Source organism: Haemorhous mexicanus, chromosome 5 (assembly GCF_027477595.1).
Source record: "Haemorhous mexicanus isolate bHaeMex1 chromosome 5, bHaeMex1.pri, whole genome shotgun sequence".
NCBI lineage: Eukaryota > Metazoa > Chordata > Aves > Passeriformes > Fringillidae > Haemorhous > Haemorhous mexicanus.
The window spans coordinates 5204755-5225461 of NC_082345.1; the positions used below are offsets into that span (position 1 = coordinate 5204755).

The window sequence follows — 20707 nt, forward strand, 5'->3', positions numbered from 1 at the left end:
TATGTTCTGCTAAACAGAAATTAACTCAGAACAGCCTCTTTTTGCTCATACAGTAAGAAGACAGGGGTTTAAGGCAGTGAGGGTCAAGACTGGATGTAAAATATATATCTTTTAAATAACCACTCTCTCATTTTCCCCTCTCTATCTTCCACGTTGATTCCCCAGCTGTGCACTTGCCCATTAAATTTCATTGCAGAAGATGGACCAAGACTATTTTAGGCCACCCTGAAATTTTAGCTTGTAACCCAGTCTTTGAAAATCCTTCCTACCTTAGGCATTATCACAGAGCACCCTGATATTTTATTTCAGGCTGAACATAATAAGTCACTAAAGTCAGAACACTAAACACATGATTTGGAGCCACTGAGAAGGCTGACATATTTATGAACTATGACATATGAAATTACTAAATATACAAATTGAACAAATGTGCAAATTGAAGTTGGTGTTCTTTTACCTTGGTATCATGACTAGATCTGTACACAAAGCTCTCTCTATCCAACAGCTCCACGTCACTGACTTTCCCAAAGGGCTGCACAGAATTTAGTGACAGCTTTCATTCAAGTCTGTGGAGGGTATTTTGTCCATAACCTCACTGAAATCAACACAGTCTCCTTGTGGTGCATAAATTGGCTGTGCAAAAGGAGGTCAAGTCAACAGGAATTAGATAGGTAAATCCTAAAATGCCTGGACTTTTAGGGACAGGTGGTCAAGCTTTTTTCCCTGTTGCGTAATTGAGTCAAACTACTATTGGAGTTCTTGGAAATAAAGCCCTGTTTGGGTTGAAATTACTGAGGCTTCTATTTCTAGAGTTCTTAAACTCTTCCCTTCTATTTAAACTACCATCTCTCCTGTTCTCATTTATGGCCTGATGTGCAGAAGCACAAATTGTTCCCATGAAAGACAGATTTTCCAAAAGCTGTAATGGTCTAAGAGGTACCAATTTCTTCTGAAATTTTGCTTTTGCTGCTGAAAAGTTCTTCCTTGTCTCAAAATAATTTTCTTCCAAGGAAGACTCTCATAAACCTGTGATTAAATGCAGTCTAATTCCCAGTTATGGTGATGTTCAAAAGTAACAGTTGAAAGAGTGAGACAAAACCTATAGTCCACCAAAAACTTAGTTTCATTGATAAATAAACCTGTGATTAAATGCAGTCTAATTCCCAGCTATGGTGATGTTCAAAAGTAACAGTTGAAAGAGTGAGACAAAACCTATAGTCCACCAAAAACTTAGTTTCATTGATTCCTTAGAGGCAGCAAATTCAGATATTAATGAACATTTCCAAAGGTCACTAAGGCACTACAGCAATGCTCTGCCAGTGAAGATTGAGGACTATTTCTTTTAAAACTGATTAATTTTCTAATATATATTTTAAAACCTGCCTGTATGTCTGTACTTTTTGTCTTCACTTGTGCACTATTCCCACTTCAACAAAGATATAAATCTGCATGTACAGACACACACTTTTCATTATTTAATGCACCACCTGAAGTTTTATATGATTTTGATAGGCAACACATTGATTTGTACTGGGGTTTTTTTTCTGCTGTGCTACACAAAAATTTAATTATCTACTGCCATCAGTCCCATTACAATAGGGCCTTGAAGAATGATTAGACTTAACTTTAGTAGGTAAGCTACTTGCAAATCAGTTCTTAAATTTACAGTACTATGTTGGATATGACTTAATAAGAAGGATTAATTGTCTGGAATCATGGAATGCCTTTACAAACCACTGGGGTTTTTTTACTTTTAGGGACTCTGTTGACATTAGTGAGGTCATACTCTCACAGCTCATGGTAGCACCAAATAGAACTGAAATAAAGGGAACAGAGGAAGGACAAAATCTGAGCACTCAGAAACATCAAATTAATTCATCCTGCCCATTCATAGATTCTCTGCGACCCCACTGCAGTCTGTGGGAGTTTTGCCAATTAATTTCCATAGGAGGAGAATCTGGGTTGGACTGAAGTTTCCTGCTCCTGCCCACACCAACAGATACATTCCAGACCACTCTCAGGAAGGGAAAATAAAAGTGCAAATTCCCAGTAACTGTAGCAACAGGAGGAGCAGTTTTCTTTGCCATCACGTAATTTTGAATTCAGTAGTTGTTCTGTGACATGATGTGTTTCTCCCCTCCATCAAACTAAAGTTTTCTTCCAGTGTGGAAGGCACATCAGGGAAAGAGCACAGAAAAAATCCATCAACACAAACAGCCCCCAGAAGCCTTTGCACATTTCCCACCTCACATCTGTCACAATGGCAAATCCATGTTTGCAAACAGCATGGAAAAACTGTCTTAAATGTGGTTCTTCCTCAAAGACAGAGAATGAACTCAGCCTGCTCTGTGAATGTCTCTCAATCCATGTGAGTGACAAGAGGTGATGAGGTCCGTCAGCAAAGTGCCAAGACCTCTGCTATGGAGAGAAGAGCTAAAGACTGCACAGGATGTCTAACTCTGGTGGCATTTATCTTTCTTTTTCACCCTTTCCTTCACTAAGATGCTCTCTGTTGTATCCTTGGACTTGGTAACTTCATTAAAGGCTGCAAACACCCAGTGAGGCTTTGGGCAAGGCTTGAGAGGCTCAGGAAAGCAGCCGCTTATGCAAAATATGACTGATGATGCCCTAAGGATTGTCACAGGCAGTCAAACCAAAAGGGGGTGCAAGTGAATTTCTCTTCCCTTCCACCTTGTGTCCTCCATTTTACAGGAGGCAGTGCCCATGCTGACAAGTGGGCAGCACTCTCTACAAAGTTAAAAGACAGCAAAATCTGCCTCTGTAGCTGCCAAGGACAAAGAAAAGATGGAAAGCATATGTTCTCTGTGCTTGGGATGATTCAGTTTAGGTAGACTACCTGGGTCAGCGCCCAGATGGTGTAAACTGCTGAGTCTCAGAACTTACATTAGCTGAGTCTCTAGATTAATAAGTATTTTTTACTTGAACTTCTGAACTATTCTGATACTCTTTATTTAAAAAAAAAAAAAAAAAAGCCAAGCCCCCAAAAAACCTCAGAGGAAAAAGCAAAGAAGCAAAAACTGATGTGACTTCTTTAAAGTATTGGTGTGAATCACTGTCAGAGGTCAGGCAGGAGCACATGTCCTCTGAGCATCAGTGCAACCCCACTGATGCAAGGGCCTCACCTGAAGTTTATTGAGCTAACACAGCAGCTTAAGGAGGCCTGAACTGCCCTACGTGCTTCAGACAGCTGTCATTTGAAATTCTCAGGGCTGATACCTCAAAAGTCAACATTAATTAGTCACTGAACAAAGTGTGCTTGAAAGGCAGTAACAGTCAGCCATGGAGTTCAGATGCTGTACTAGAAACAGAAGGTGATGAGCTTTGATAAGCACTCGAACAAAAGACACTGAAGGTACATAGGAGGCAACTGAGCTAAACACAAGAAAACAAGGAAGACATTGGGGTCTTGGTGATGTAAGCTTGGACTGGGAGTAGGTGGGATTCAAATGTCTTGGGAACATTCAAGCCAAAGGGATTCATGAGGGAATTTACATCTGTGCCATCTGTCCTTTGCTTATTTTGTAGTTGGCTTTTGGAAGAGAAATAATGCCATCTTTCTCTTCCAATTTAACCCTACTGGTGATTGACTGCTGGCAGGAATGCCAAAACATTCCACCCAGGAAATAACACACCAAAAATAAACCTCACCCTAAACAAAATGCCCTGCCCTGTCACTTACTCACAGTACCTTTTCTGTGATGTTTTCTTAAGCTGAAATCATTACTTCTCAGTTCTTCTGACTCAGATGTGAGAGGACTAATTTTAATAAACCTTGTCCTACAAAGCTCACCTTATCAAATTGACCAGGAAGAGCTGACAGCAAGCTGGACATGTGTTACCTTTCAGTTCTTAATATCACCACCCACAAAAGGGCCTTGTTAGCTCAAATACGGGTTGACCACACTCAACAGTACATGCAGTAAATCCTCATCTGATTTATTCATGTATGGTATGCCACTGAGCAGCAAATTTTGGACATGATTAACACAGTTATTTCTGAATGATTGCTGAGGTGAAAGTAAACTATATGAGCTATGAAAATACCAGCATAAAAATTGAAATAATCAGATTTAGGAAAAGTCTGAGCAAGTCACCACAATGACTCCTTCAAGTCCAGATACCTAAATATTTTATAACCTTATACAATCAGTTATAACCTGATATTAATGACTTAATTTTTTTTTTAAAGAATTTCATTGTTTTGGCAGCAATAGTGGTTCCTAATATTCTGAATGTCATGAACATCTATTAAAAATCTTGCTGAAGAAGAAAAGCAGAAGTTTGCCATGTCCAGTCTTCCTGTTACTGGAATATATGTTTGTGATGGGATCATCCCATAGATTTTGATTGTTTGGTAAGAAGGGTGTTATCTAGGGACATGTTTCATGTCTTCTTTTCCAAAATCAAACAAAGAAAATGCACATTCCCATGATGAAAGCCAAGAGTAGAGCCACTGTCCATGAGCTTTGTAAAGGTTCTAAGTCTGACATTTCCCAAGTGTACAACCAGCAATGACAACTGCTAAGTGGCTCTGAAGTGTTACACAGCCCATGTTGGTAAAAGAGAAGGTGGCAGAAGATTCAATAAAGGTAATGAAATGTTGGGGAAGCACTGCTTTCTTCAAGCCCCTCATTATTCAGGATTTCTAATAAGGAGTTGTTGGTGAATTTTCACTTTGTACAAACACCTTGTCCACTCCAAAAAAGAAGAGTAAGAAATAAAACCCTCAGAAGAGTAAATGAATAGAGGGCACACTTGTATTTTAAAACTTTTCTCAGTAGTGGACTTTACCAGCAAGTATTGACCTTTCATCAGTTTAATTTCAGGATCTAATGCCCCTATCACAGACTGAACACCGATCTGCAGAATATCAATTATTTTACACTTTCTGCTCCCCATGGTTTCCCACAAGCATTAAATTGGAATCATGTAAAAGCATATTGCATGTCTCAGGAAGAACTTGTTCTTCCTTAGAAGCCACCTCAGCACTACAGCAGATGGGCACAGGCTTTGTGGCTAAAAGCACGGGGAGAGACAGAGAAGGGGAGAGAGAAAAAGAAAAAGAAAGTGAGAGAAGAAAGTTGCTTACTGTTTCGAGGCTTCTCCTCATCCATGCCTTCATCTTCATTTTCTGGATCAATATCTTCTGCTTGAGTTATCCAGTCTAAGTATCCCTTCAGATCCTCCTCTAGCTGCTGCTTTTCCCGAAGCTTCTGGAAATCGCCTCGAGCCTTGGCCTTTTCTCTTTCTTTAGAAAACTCCCTAGCAAGAGGGAGGGAGGGACAGGACATGGGTGGAAAGGAGGAAGAGATGGAAGAAAAACAATGGGTTAGATTGATTTCCACCAGAAAGTGTCCTCAGTCTGTGTAGCACATCCAGCTGTTTCTATTCTCTCCAGACAAACACATGTATGGAGCATCCTTGCTGTGCACACAGATGTAAAACAGCTGGAGTGTCCACATATTTATCAACACTTAGGAAAAGACTGATACCTTTTTCAAAACTTTCCTTCTCAGCATTTGATTGACAATTCAAATAAGACATATATGTAACATTTATGTACAATTTTGTGTACAATACCAGACATTTCCTAACATTCTGTAAACAGTTGATATTCTCCATCAGTTATCTACAAATGTCTGTATGAATAATGGTTAAAGATGAACTGTTTGACAATAATCTGAAATCTGGAGAGTGAGCTGGTGGCTCTAATTTCTAGCCAGGTTTCAATCTGTGTCTAAGATTTTATATTTCAACACAACTAAATTGGGCTAGTATAAGTGTAATTAATGGTACTCACAATCCTGTACACATTTAATTATGGATAATTTCACCCACAGTACTGGAAAATATAGTTAAAAACTCAGACCTCAAAGTTTTACTGAAGACTTTCAGCATGCGAGGGCGTTATCTGACATGAAATATATTTTTCAAATCTCACACTGGGTGGACAAGTACGATAAATTATGGGTAGACAAAAGTAATAGATTTTGCCAGAAAGTGGACAGGGCAAAACATTTGATGATAGTTTTATGAAAGAACACTGTTGAGAATACAGACTTAAAAAGGGGCATAAGAACAAGAATTTCCTGTTGCTTTGTTGTAATCCTGTGTTTTGGCTTTGCCTTCTTTTTGGCTGCAGTGCTGTTTCTTCTTCTCTTTCAGCAATAATATTTTTCAAGAAATGCTGACCTCCCTTGTTTAGAGACTCATGTGGTTCTAAACCAGGTTTTAACACTTGTATTTTAAAAAGTAAGTTTAATGATTGTGAAAATTGTTGGACCAAGAGTACTTAAGCATTAAGTCTTATATCTGCTGAAGCAGATCACTACACAAGACACACACAGCAGATAACACAGGCCACTCTTTATAGAAAAAGAGGTAAAGCCATTCACCCCAGTGCATTATCCATTACTGTTGCTGAAGACTGCCAGCAATGAATGGATTTAACAAAATGCTGCTCTACATGGCATTTGTCTTAGGTTTGCACCTGCAAAAATGAAAAGGAAATCTACCACTGATTTTGGTGGTAATAATATTAGGATAATGAAAATCCTACCCAAAATGTGAATTTTGTGAGTGCCATGTGACTGAGGTGGAGGTGGGTTTCTAACAGTGATGGTGAGGTACTTTCCTCCTGTTGGGTTCAAAATCTGCTGAAAGACTTCCATGGACTTCACAGGCATTGGATCTGGTTTTCAGAATTCTGAGCTGTGCATGAAACCAGCACTGCAGCTGGATCAAAGCAGGATGATTCCTTAACTTCTAGCCAAAATATGTGACAATGTATGCTAGTGTCATCTGCACCCCTGTTACGCTGCTGAGGGTTCAGGTCCTCCCAAGGAAGTGTGATAAAAAAGGTGGAGGTGAGGAAGAGAACCACTGGCTTATCTGGCCTGAAGTTAGCTCTGAGTCCAAACTCAGCCTCAAGGCATGGAAAAAATGAAAAATGAAATTTTCTCATACTGGGAGTGATATTTTATTATTTACAATATAAAATAAACAAATAACCCCAAAAATAATAATAAAAACTGCACTAAGATTGTTAGGAAAAAATCGATCAATAGTGGTTATATTTTCTGCTTCAGTAACACCTTTCCCCTGGGTCTGCTGTAGTGCTGTATCCAAATTAATGAATTAACTCTTAAAAAAAAATCACTGAATGAATCTATGTGTTACTAAGCCTGTTTGTTACATCAAATTCCAATATTTTGATTTTCAGCTTGTAAAGTACTATTTTAGAATCTAAAACAAATGGGTCAAATTTTGAAATGGGCTGAACCTAGAGTTTTCTAACACAATCCAAAATACTGTGATTGCTTCGTGTAAATGACCTGCAATTTCAGGTCTCTTCCCTTTGTGCAACACATGACACTCCACATCTCAGATGACTCTCCAAAGAAGACAACTGGTTTAAATTGTCTTAATTTCCATGCTCTACTAACACTAAACCATTGAGAACAGGTGGCTCAGGAAATTGCTACTGCAATTCAAACCACCTCCCACGTGGAATGGCAGCCTGTACTCGGGCACATGTAGCTCACAATCAAGAGTTCCTATCAGTGGCCATTTTCCATCCCATGGCAAGGGAGCTGGTGGCCTCAGCCCAGGGTGTATTGCAGGCAGGTGCACACATTGCTGCTGCCTCCAGCACAGCTGGCAATAAATGGTCACTGTTTGCAGCTCCAGCAGGCAGGCCAAGGACCACAGAAGCTTTTGATGGAAGTGCCATGTTCAGTCTAGAGATTGTCTTCTCAAAAAAGGCTGCACAATCATGGCAGGGTAAGGTCAACAAAGGCTCACAGAATTAGCAAGCAATGTGTCTCTTTTCAGTGAACCCAAAACATTGGAATAAGAGTGGGTGAATCTGATTGTTTTTACCACAATTCAGTTTGTTTCTCTTTGGTTTACTTCTCCCAGAAAATTATAGAAATGGCTGCCAGTGGGAATACCAGAGAGCAGAGTATTCTGGAGAGTATTTCTCTGTGTGAGGTTAGAGTGGGTCAAGATCATAAACACCCAGCTCCGCATTATGTGCTGTTTCAGAAAAAAATTCTCTTTCCTATCCCAGGGATGGAATTTAGGTTATTCTTGTTGATATGATTTCTCACATTTAGAGGCGAGATGGAAAGTGAGCAAAACAGCAGAATTCTAACAGTTCAAAACTCTTTCTTACTACTCAAAGTGGAGCACAAGGCTCCAAATCTCATCCACCCAGAGAAGTGCACAAAGGAATGGGATGGGTTGGAAGAGAAGCCAGAAAATTAGGAAAAATACCTGAAAGGTCACAAAAACTGCTCAAGGAGGAGCTACAACCATATCCAGCCTCCTGTTTACTCTGACCTCTTTCTTGGCAATAAAAGCATCAAAAGCAGCTGTGTTTTGCAGGATCCTCTCCAAGCAGAAGGAACCTCTGTTCTCCTGCCCTCCATTTGCTTTAGGCAACTGCTTGTTTGGCCTGTGACCTGGGATTTGGATCAAAATAGAAAGGAAATGGGACTCTGTATTCTTAGGTGTAGTTGTCTGAAGGTTGAACCCCCTCTGCCTTTTTTTTCCTCATTAATTAGCTGAAACAGATAACATAGATGTGAACATCTCTGATCTCGAGTGACTTCTTATCACTGCTCAGAGCAATGATGTGGAATTGTTTTGCCTGGGCCTGGGGAGGTCTACTATGTGATCTGCTGACTGGATATTCCTTTGGAGCACATGAATTTTATATTGTGCTCAGCCAAGTCAGGAGGAGATTACAGCTCCACATATAAATACTCTGACATGCTATTTAGGCTAGTATATGATTAGTAAATTCACCAGGACCATGAATGGATGACACACCTGAGATAAAACAAATTACAAAAGAGCTCTTTCAGCAGGGCAGAATTCAGCATATCATTTTGCAGGTGCAATCAAGGTGTCTTTGTGAGTACAATTAATTACACTCATGCATTCAGAAGTGATTAACCCCCCCATAAGCTAATCTGTCATTTGTGAAGCCTACCTACACAACATGCCTGCTGAAGCTCCTGAAATAGATAAATGGGAAAAAAAATCAGAGATGCCCAGAATGGCTATTTAGAGATAACCAGGAATGCTGCTTTGTATCTAGAACAGACAGGTGGATCATCAACATAGATCAGACTAAAAGCAATAGCAAGTCTCCCTGAAAAAAAGCTGAATCTGCAAAGTGAAGACACTTTGTAACTCAGCAGAATTTAGAACTGCTTTAGAAAGTTAATTGTTTAAGAACTGCTTATATAGACCAAAGAAAATTTGGAACATTTCTCCCATAATTTCTGTGTTTTTTCATGGATGCAAATTCTTAAGTTTCTTTTTACTTTTCTCCAGTTGGGGACATTTTTGCAGAAACAGTGCAGCTGTCATAACACAGTGAAGACAGCCAGAAAGAGTGACTCACAGCTTAAACAAGGTGAACTTCATCTTTGATTTCAGTTCCCTCTACAGACTGTTTCCATCTCCTACCACTAGCTGTGGTGGTTTAGCTGCAGTATGGCAGGAGGTGGAACATTTAGGCCTCAAAACACTTTCTTGAGTTGAAAATGAAAGAGAGAGGAAATTAAATTGCTAATTATGCACAGGTACAAATCCAAGTGGAGGCAAATTGAATCAGCAGTGCTTCAATACTAAGCACTCCCCATGGTTGGGCTCACAGGCACTTCTTATCCAATCAGATATACCATGTAATTGTTAACAACATTTCTATAGGGTCCTCTGATGGAACAGATCCCTTTCCCTGTCAGCTGATCATCATCCCTCACTAGTGCTGACATCCTTACCTGCTGGGCAGAGTATCCACCTGGAGGAATGAAGAGCTTGTGTTTCAAAACTGTACCAGAGCATCACTCTCCAGATATGCAAACACAGACTATTGCCTAACACTTCATTACTGAGGATTTTCTCCACACTTCCATTATGGTGTGGAAACCCTTCTCCTTGCAGCAGCTCTCACAGTGGCTTCAGTGGCTTTTCCTTCAATGGAGTCATGAAGATAGAAACAATACCTCCTGCAGACTTTCTATTACCTCTTTGCCAGATGGCCAAAGGTAGATCTTTTTTCCCAGTCCCCTGCTGCCCTTCCTATCTTGTTGGCCCAAGCACCGAGGACGTAATTTCTGTGAGGCATCAAGTCCTCTCTCCTGCTCAGAGATCATTTTCCCTCTCTTTTGATCAAAAGACAAGGGACTTCAGGGCTGCTTACTCAGGCAACAGGTACAGGCCCTAATCAAACTCATTTAGAGCTCATCAAAGAGGCAGGATGGTAGAAACAAAAAAGAGGATGCATAAAAGTCCTCATACCATATTTATCCGTGTACATAGAATGTCTGTAGCCCCCAGTCATGCCCAAATATGGAACTAGAAGCCTAATCCTAGAAGATTTTGTTTTTTAAATCTTGCAAGGAATGTTTGCTGGCTTGATTCCTTAAATTATGTGTCTCCCCAGGGGCAGTAAAGTTTTTAACTACTGGGGACAATACCCATTGTTTTTAATCAAAGCTACTAAAATGATGCTTTGCAGCGAGGGTCGTACTGCAGAACTGAAATGCAGCTAAATGTCTGTATGTCTTAAAAATGCTTAAACACTAAAAGGACTTTTCCTGCTTCTCTGTTCATCCTTGGAAAAGGTCAGAGGGAAATGGTCTTTTCTCCCTGCATCATGCCAAGTTTGCAATCTGCACAATAGGGAAGATGGGCTTACTGAAGAAGAAACGTGCCCAAGACTCTCTCCAGGGAAAATAGTCTCCTGGTAGGCTGTGCTTTAGATGTTCTAAACAACGTGAAAATTTCTCCTGTGAGAAGACATAATTTGGCAGGAATCTCATCCTACAGATGTAAAGGGATTTGTCTCATGCTCTTATTCCTCCTTCAGTCCTGCTGACTCTTCCAGAAATTCTACTATAATCCCCTTCTATGGTGTGTGGATTGCTTTGCCCACAGGGGAGCACAGTGCAGTCCTCTTCCCTCAGTGTACAGGTAGAGAAATGTCTTACAGACAAAATTTGTCTTATAGTCCTTTGATTTAGTCTAAGGACTCCTTCTGTGATACTAGGATTGCTGTATTTTGCTATTGGCACAGCAATAGCCTAGGCCTTCTCTTAAGGTTCTTCAGATCAACCCGCCACTGACTGTTGTTTTGGTAACCAGAGAGTAGGAATAGAAATACAAATTTTTAAAAATAAACAATAATAAAACATTTTCCTGGTACTGCTTACCCGCTAAGTACACCGAGAACCAAGTTAAGTACAAAAAATGACCCTATGATGATTAGTGTAACAAAATAGATCCAGGGCCAGTCCCTTCCTATGGCATCATTGACCTGGAAGAGTGGAATGATAATTAGTGAGACAAGCTCAGATTCTGAGCACTGCAAGGCTCCAGCCAAAGAGATCCCAAGTCACCAGCAGTAAGGTTCTTCAATAGCCAGTTTTCTGGAAATTTATGACAGGCTGACATAAATAATTTTGAAGGCCCTGAGGCTGAATTTCTCTGTCAGGGAATAACACCGCTTTTGTTACCTGTATGTTATTTGCAATATTTGAACATTTTGTCAAAGTATTTCAGAGCTGATGTGAAGCTTCCTTGGATTCAGATTTTTAATCCCTCTGAAAGTATCCTGGTGACAGGGAAGAACCCTTATTATGGAGTCTTGCCCTGTAGCATTGGAAAAAGGACACCAAAACTGTCAGCTTACCCGCTCAACACACCAAGAACCAGATTTAGAACGAAAAAGGATCCAAAGATGACCAGACTGACAAAATACACCCATGGTAACTCATAGCCCATAGCGTCCTGCATCTGGAAAGACGAAGGAAAGTTAGAAGACAGAGAGGGAAAGCAGAAATGATTAGGCAAAGGAACAGATGGAAAGGTTTGTAAATAGAGCCTGTGGTTGGTTTACACATAATCATACCAAGTGTTTCTGTTTGTTCTTTCTGATGTGACCACTCCTTTGTTTTTTTTCATCTATTTCCTCATTGATCTATTACTAGTCAGTGACTAATACAGCCTAAGATATAACAATATGCCCTACTGGCACTTCCTTGGATGGTCAAAATTGTGGACTTACTTTTTGGAATTTACTTAAAACACCACAAAGGATCCACCCCACAAATTCTAAACTTGGCTTCTCACATATATGACCCTCTGCTCCCAGGGAAAATACTTCTAGGTTTTTTTAGGCATTGCCACAGTGTACTGTCAGATCACATTTACTTCCCACGTGTAGCACAGGTACCTCAGAGAGGAGCAGGTGAGAACTGGGCAAATACTGGTCTTTCTGTGTAAATCTTCACAGTTTACCACAGTGAGGGCAGTAGCTTTGCTCTTTCAAGGAAGGTTTTTTCAAGGCCCACCATGTTCTGACCTGGTCAAGTGTTTCTAAACCTTCCTCACAAGCTTCATTCTCTTGTCTTGAAGTCACTTGTCACTTGTCTTGAAGTTCTTTTGTCACTTATCTAAACGCAATTCCTCCACAAAGGAATACTAGGAGAAGCTGAGAGTGTAAACTGAATGACATGGATTTCACACTACTTCAAGCATCTCCACGAGAAGCAGGGAGAATTATCTTAGCCCCAGAACCTGAATTATGTGAGATCCAGTTCTAGCCCATAATAAGATTTTGTATATATTCTAAAAGCATCTAGTACATAAACTCTATGTCATCTTGAAGTCTCCTCCAAAGTTAAAAATTTTGGAAAGTTGCTGGATACCTTAATAGAATCTCACTTTCATAATGGTATCAAAAATACCAGAGTCCCTTCTTTACTCTTCGTAAACAATTATCTTTGAATCCAGAAATAGCATCATTAAAGAAACAGATGGTGGTTAACATTTTCAGGAGCACTAAATTGATTTATGAACATAAATTGCTGAATTTAAAGTACCTAATGGCATAAAGAAATCTACATTCCTTTGTTTTCCACTCTTTTGAAAATTTTGTCCTCTCTTTCCAGGAAAATGCTCTTTCCTTTGCCACCTAAACATTTGCTGGAATCACAGGAGAAATCTCTTTCCTTACACAGGCAATGAGACACAATTCAGGGGAGGTAATTTCACTCAAGATTCACAATAATTCCTTCAGGAAAGGAATTTCAGACCTTCAAGAAGACAAGGCAGGAATGTAACACTAATATAATCAGTTCTTTGTGGATGGACGCCCATTATCCATTTTTCTTTCAAAGGAGAGTCACTAAAGTTCTTGTCTGGCAATAGTCCACAGTCAATGGACTGATCTAGAGCTCCTTCTCAGGGCTCCTCCAGCTGTGACTGAAATAGTTGACCCATTAAAAATTAGCTCAAAATCTGCCTCTGTGAAAGCAATTCATCAGCTCCTTCCTCACAGGATAAATACATTTGGTGGGCAGAAGAGTACCTGAGCTGCTAACATTCCCTAAGCATAATGAACTTCTTCCCTTTTTATAGTTTTGCAGGATTTTTCAGTTAGTTTATAAATCATACAAATGTCTCTTCATGCTTGCAAGCCACATTTCATCCCATGTGACCAAAAAGTAGCACCCCTGGTGTCTACTGCACATCAGGGCTCTAATGAGAACAAAGCATCCTCAAGTATAAAGATGGAACCAAAAAAACTCACCTGAGATCCCAGCTGGGAAACCAGGAAGGCAAAATGTAAATGCCCAAGTTGGAATTAAGAAAAGAAATGAGATTTAACACCCTCTCTCTCTTACAAAGAATACCAATATCTATTTAGAGCAATCTGCACAAACAATGAGTATGAATGACATTGAAAAACTACCATAAGAATTTACCACTGTGGGCACAATGATGAATTGACATCCCTCTAATTATGATAGATGGTGATAAAAAAGCCTGAGCTGCATGGCATTTATCTATCATCAGTTTGGGATTTTTTTGTCAGCTGGGAAAGTCAGTTGGAAAAGTAGAACTTCTCAAAGCTGTGGTACAAGAGGATTGTAAAGAACAAAAGCCAGGGGGCCAGGTACAGAGGTCATATTCATGTCAGGAGAAGGACAAACCTTCCCTGGCATGAAGAAATTTCCAGAGGGCAAGAAGCTTCCACCATGTCCTGGTAAAGTATCTAACTAGAATATAGTGTACTCTGTTATTCCCAATGCCTGCACAATTGCATAACAATTGTACCAGCTAGCATCAGCACAAATTAGTCCTGTAAAGCAGACCTGCATTCTGGTACAGCAGAGCATTTGGGACTTCTCAGACTGAAAATTTCAGAGGTCAGCTTTTCATCTCCTTTTTATTGCACGTTTATCTACATAACAGAGAAGCTGAGGGGCAGAGGCAGCAAGAGCTTCTCAAGAAGAGAGAAACTGCCAGTATTTGGCAGACAGCAAAGTCTGTCTCTGTTGCTGGACTTCCCTATGTTTGGTGCTCTCATGTCTTTTTTTCTTTAGTAGCAGGTGAGATTATTCCATTATTATGAGGTGAGATTATTGCTGTGGGACTGACCCACAGGCAACAGGAATGTAGGTTATATGATCATATAATGTTAGGTGTTTGTTAAATTATGTTAAAACCTCCCTGCAGTAAGGAAACAGTAAGCTTACTGCTTGCTCCTGGAAAACAGCTGCAGGAGAAATGCAGAGAAAGAGGTTTGGTGAAAGCTGGGGGGAAAACAATAGGAATAGGCTTATTCAAAACAGTAACAGCCAGGAGTGTTGCCATTTGCACTCTCCTGAATGCAGAAAATGAAGTCTGCAAAATCCATTTTGTACTGTTGCCCCCAGAGAACAGGAACTGACTCAGTTCTTGGTTACCTCTCCAGGATGAACAACTCCTGGTACACAGCTCAGTTTTGTGGTGCCTGAGTCAACACTTCTCCCTGAGAATTTACTACTAACCCTAGAAATCCCAACAGAAAAGATATATCATCTTCTAAATTCACACTTCTAAACAAAGACTATAATGTCACCCAGTTGAGGTCCAAATTATAACTTTCAGTCCAGGTGATGGCAACCTGATGCCAGCTTCAGCATGTGTGGAACAACAGTTACATCAGCTGGAAGCTCAGAATGAGTGGGAAGCTGCAGATTGTCATTTATGGAAATAATACTGCTTTCTGGGTCAAACTGCCCAACCTATCACAGCTCACATCTCAACACTTACATGTCACTACTCTCAACAGTGAGGAAGCTGGCACATTTCAGAGCATTCATGCATCATCTCTCAGAGAGCTTGGAGATAAGGATTCCTTCTCATTATTATTTCCTACATACTCTCTCTGGCACTGTGGGGACATCATTTGGCTCATTATGCCTCAGCTTTCCAATCTGCAAAGTGGGAAACTACCCTGCCTCACTGGGTGCTGTCAAAGAAACCACTCAGTTTCATGATAAAAAGAGGTTATTTCAGCATATACAAGGTCTGCTGGAAGAGCTCCATCTTTGCCAAGCACCCTTAACTGCTCTCATGCCTGTAGCATTTCAGCAAAGGCTTTTCTCTCAATGGTAGGCAATCACCCAGAAATAACACCAGGGTTTTAATTTTGTATTCTGCTGATCTCAATTACTATCAGCAGTTTCAGTAGGGGCTAAGGAATAAAAGCGTTTCTTAATAGACCTTTGTGCCTCTCTCTTCTGGTTCTTCAGAAGACACAGGTGAAATCACATTGGCAAGGCCACAGGAGACATTCAGGCATTAGTTGTTTGGTCATTTTTTTTCTTTCCCAGGGATAATAGTCTGGCACATTTGCAAGTGTCTCATTCCTTACACAGGCACCAATAGTTCAAAGACAATATAATATAACCTATTACCATAGTGGTTGAGCATCACCAGGCACAGGCTTTCAGTCACTTAATGGGAGGGGTAGGCACAATTCACTAAATTCTGCTGACTTTACAAGTCACACACTCACACCCTGACCCTTTGTGGTGAATGTCTCTCAGAAACAGCAGAGGGTCACAGGAGAAGTTTAATCCATCAGAAAAGGGCAGCTGGAAATCAGTCAATGGAAAGCAGCAAGCTGAATAAAAAATGAAATCTGCCTTGTTCAGGGCACAGTGCTGGAGAGGTGCAGCTTAATGGAAAGTAAGTTAGGGCACCTGGGCTAGGCTTCTGTTCCTCAAATAAATTGTTAATTGATTTCTAATGACTATAGAATGGTGTGATAACACTTTTTAAAATGCTAGTACTACAAGTATTCTATGATGAAGTGTAGTATTCTATAAGGGAGTGTAAAACCATGCACAGAGTAACATTCATTGAGAGGAGCAGCATATGTAATAAAATTAAAGGGCAGCAAACTTGGAAATTTTGCATAGACATGCTATTTTCTGTAACCCATCTGTGGAATTTACTGCCTCAGAAAACAACCTAGCCAAAACTAATGGCTATGTCCAGTAGGAAGATCTTTACCTGAAACCAAGGGTTTCTTATGACAATCTAAAATTGGAGATTATTGGGAGCAGGAGACAGCAGAAATAATGACTTAACTGTCATTAAATCTGTCCTCCATCTTGAAGACTTTGTTTTGAAAACCATCTTTTTCAGGAACACTACTTAAGCACCTTCCTAACTTTTGGGATGTGTAGAAGACATTTCCTCAGCTCAGATCAAAGATCTCATGGTAGGCTACTGGCAGGCAGAGCTCAGGGGATGCCTAAAGGGCCATGCAGGTATTGATGAGAGATTAGGACATTTATCATTGATCAAAGAGGTTTTGCTTCAAACATAAATTTTCCTTTTCCACCTCCTCTTTCCTTCTCTGCCCATGAATATTTGTGTGAATGCATTTCATTCACATATAACCTCATGGACCATAACACTTTAAACTGCCTTTTTTTTTTAAAATAAGATGATGCAGTTTTGCTTTGTGAGGGAAAAATGTTCTCTGCCATTCTTTTCAGTCAGAACCTGAGTCCAACTCCAATCATAATAAATAAATAAACAAAATAAATATATACTATATTCTATATAATTATTATAACTATACAATAATTATGATATATAATTATAATAATTACATAAAATATATTATTATATAATATATTTATATAATAAACAAAGTATGGTGCCTTACTCTTCACAGCTACAGTTAAGTTGACAATATTAAAGAAAAAATATTCATATCATAGATAGGAGGTAAACCCTACATCTCAGACTAGGGTTATGTGACCTGGGAAGTAGAGTACTCCTACTCTTATACTATTTTCTTTGGCTTCCATTGTATCTCCACACTGACTTCATTAAATCTTTCTTTGTTTCTGAAACTTCACTGCTTTTGAAATTTGCACTCATAGAGTCAAGGAACAAAAAAGATGTTTTAAATCCAGGTGTTCCTTCTGAAATAATTAAGTTAGGGTGAATTTCCTGAGAAGTGTCTGCCTACATCTGTCCAGTGAAGAAGCAAAATTTTGAAAGATCTACCCTTCTTCATGCTAGATATATTGCATCAGCAGAAACAAATGAAGAACAAAATATTCATCCCAAATGAGAAAAATTATATTGCTGGCAGTTCCTAACATCTAACTAACAACCATAACTGGTGACAGCAGGATTTTTGAGGCTGCTCTGCAATGAAAAAAAAATATTTTGCTCAACAAAACAATATCTTCTGGTTAACTTCTCAACTGCTAACCAGACTTGGGCTTAAAACTCCTGGCTCTGAAGTACTATAAGTCTTTATCTTGAAAGCTCTTGGGAGTAATCAGGGGGCATGTGATGAGAAGGTTTGACTCCTGTCTTTCCCTCAACTTCTGCTTAGAGATCTGAGACATCTGGGAATTGTCACATTTGGTCTTAACTTGCAGATGGGTAATAGGATTGTGACTATTGAGGCTGTGACACAAATACATCAACCCCTAAATATGCAGAAATTTAGTGTCATTAGCTCTGGTAACGAGTCCTGTACATTATGTTTTTATCTGATCTCTAAACTGTGCACTTCTTATGTTATAATGGGGCTTTTTATGTAATACTTGTGATAAATATATTAACTATGCAATTTTTAATGTATTGTAAAACCTTGCTGCTTTTAACAAGGAAACTGCTTATTATTATTCACCATTTCTAATTTTACAAATCTGTAAATGCTTAAAAGAAGCCCCAGAAATACATCAATGAGGTGAGACAGAATTAAAGGTTGAGTTACAAGGGACACAGTATTAAAATTTACTTTCTCTGTATGATAGGCTCAGTAAACCTACTTTTTCCAACCTGTGGGACAAATTATGAGATTGTTTCTTTAGAAGTAAAATCCTGCATCTCCTGAATCTGCTGGTTTGTTTGGAGCCTGAACGGTGTGAGGCTGCTGTGTATCATGTCAATAAAGACATGAAAAATGGCATACTTTTGCTTGATAAATTCCTGGTTGCCCTCCATATACACTTCAAGTAAGTTATAGACACAACATACATTCACCTGACTTCACCATTCAGAAAAGGAGCAAGGAAAGAATCATATTTCCTATTACCCAGCACATATCCTAAAAGGTGGATTTAGTGCATTATTACATAAGCATGCAGATTCCACCTTGCAGATCCTCCATTATGTAAAATCTAATTAATGGTCTCAGCTTGGTTGGTTTTTAATCCAGCAATCATGTGTGTGCATAATTTAAGGCACATAAATGAATAATTCCACTGAGGCCAATGGTCAATATTATTGTTACCAGTGGAAATGAGCTGATATGCACAAGTGCTTTGCTTGAATAGGCTGGGGCACAGAACTGGGAGGAATGTATGATTAGGAATTAATCTTCAGAAATTCCTCAGTAAAAAATTGAAGCTTAATGTACCTACTGACTAAAAAATGACAAAAAACATTTAAGCATTTCCATCTATAAATTTGAGTGCATCAGGAAAAGTATTACCATCTTGTTGACCTGGAATAGTCCTTCAGATGTTCTAAGTCTTTAGGACAGGTGAAAAGGAGTGGGAAATTAATGTCTCAGATCTGACTCAAGAGAGAGAGATGGGGGTAAAAAAATTACAAAAAGTCCTAACTTTGTAATAAGCAAAATTGTAAAAAACTAAAATAAACTAGACTTTTATTGACTTAGGAGCAATGGCTTAAAACACTGGTAAAGGCCTCCAGATGTCTTTGCTCTTAGTCTGGGTAGAATTTCTTGCTAAGCATCAACACCCTAATAATCTTAGAGGGACTCTAAGCCACAGTCACTCCTTAAAACTGTTCCTAAATTCACATTTTGTTGCTGGTGCTATCAGATGGATGCAAAGGAGACACCAGAGAGTTCAACCCAGCTTCAGTTTGAACAGATGATAGTCAAAGGAACAAGGAGCACTTGATCAGCTGGTCCTGTTTTGACAATCACATTTCTTTTATTTTGAAGTACTGAAGGAAAAAGGAAATTTTAAACTAAGTTGTCTTCTCCAAGCTTTTAAGGCTCTACTTACTGTGTTACCTCAACTATGGAATTTTAAAAATTCTGTATGTGCATTCTCTAGGTACATATAAATACCTATAACTTTTTTCAATGTCTTCATGAGAAAGGCAAGACAGAGCTGGGTGAAGACAAGGGCACAGGGATCATAAACCAGGGCAGAGAATGCTCCAGACAGGTTATTCTGCTGTAGAGACACTCTAGGATAAAAATGAATAATTTAGGCAAGATCCATCATATATTGGAAAAATAGTAGGACAGTAGGAAAAAAAGGAGGACTTCAATGTTTAGCTTGGTTTCCCAATCATTCTGTATGCACTGTAGTGATAGAAAGAGCAAATTAAAATTTCACTCTGAGGCAGAAACATTGGCAATTTGTACAGAATTCTCTGCAGGAGCTAAATGGAGCCATTAACTGAGAAAGGACTGCCTTGATGAGGACAACAGAAACATCAAGATTAATTTGCAACAGAGAACCCTTGAGAAAGAATCAAAGAAACTGCAGCAATGGAAGATGAGTCCAGAAGAAGAAGAGTGGCAAACAGATCTGAGAATGGGGAGTCTGCAGAGGTTCCTTCTTCACCTCTCCTAACAAAGATTGAAGGTCTTCAAAGATGCTGAATCTGCTATAAATTTCCTCACCCAAGTACACCTGCCCTGATCCAGGTGAAGCATAACTTGTGGTTTATTAATTAAAAGCTTTTGGTGTAGTTACAGCTCATTGCTACACTGCCTGATCTCCCTGACAAGAGTCTCTAGAAGTGACCAAGCTTCCCCACACAGCCCTGCACAGAAGACAAATGGAAACAGGGGCTCATGCTCCAGAGCCATAAGAGAACACACTCCTGCAGGAAATACACCTTGACTGGCTCGAGCTTCCTGGGGACCCTGTGCAATGGCAGGAGTCCCACAGAAGGGTCCTACCTGCTGTTACCTGCTCAAGAGCAAGGTGGGAGCTGAGATCAGCTCTGCCTCAGAACCAGGTCACTGCTTGATGGCAAAGTGAAAATGTGTCAGATAGCTCATATGAGCTTCTCCAAAGTTATAAAGGAATGCCACTTTGCTGTCACATGGAGCAAACCATGTTTCCTTTGGTTGCATGCAGTTTGAGGGAAGTGCATTGCTACCAGTAGAATTTGCCACAATTATTTTTTATAGCAGCACATTTTCATCACTCATTAAATACAGGCCCCTTTTCAAGGATATACACATTTTATCAGCTGGGAAAGACTGTATAAAGTCAGAGAAACATGGAAAAAATCCCAACCTTTCAACTATCTAGTCCCAGATGACTGATACTGACTGTTGTCACTGAGTCCTTCCACTGTTTTTTAG

The 20707-nt window shown here is 39.6% G+C and overlaps 1 protein-coding gene across 1 annotated transcript in view; it reads right to left on the reverse strand.

The window, feature by feature from the left end:
• The window catches only part of CACNA1C (calcium voltage-gated channel subunit alpha1 C), a 458875-nt gene that overhangs the window by 135022 nt on the left and 303146 nt on the right, over window positions 1-20707 (reverse strand). The window contains exons 8-9 of the mRNA XM_059848110.1: window positions 11250-11353; window positions 5111-5283 (exon numbers count right to left, since the gene is read on the reverse strand). Of these exons, the coding sequence (XP_059704093.1) occupies window positions 5111-5283; window positions 11250-11353 (277 nt within the window). The remainder of the gene's footprint in view (window positions 1-5110; window positions 5284-11249; window positions 11354-20707) is intronic.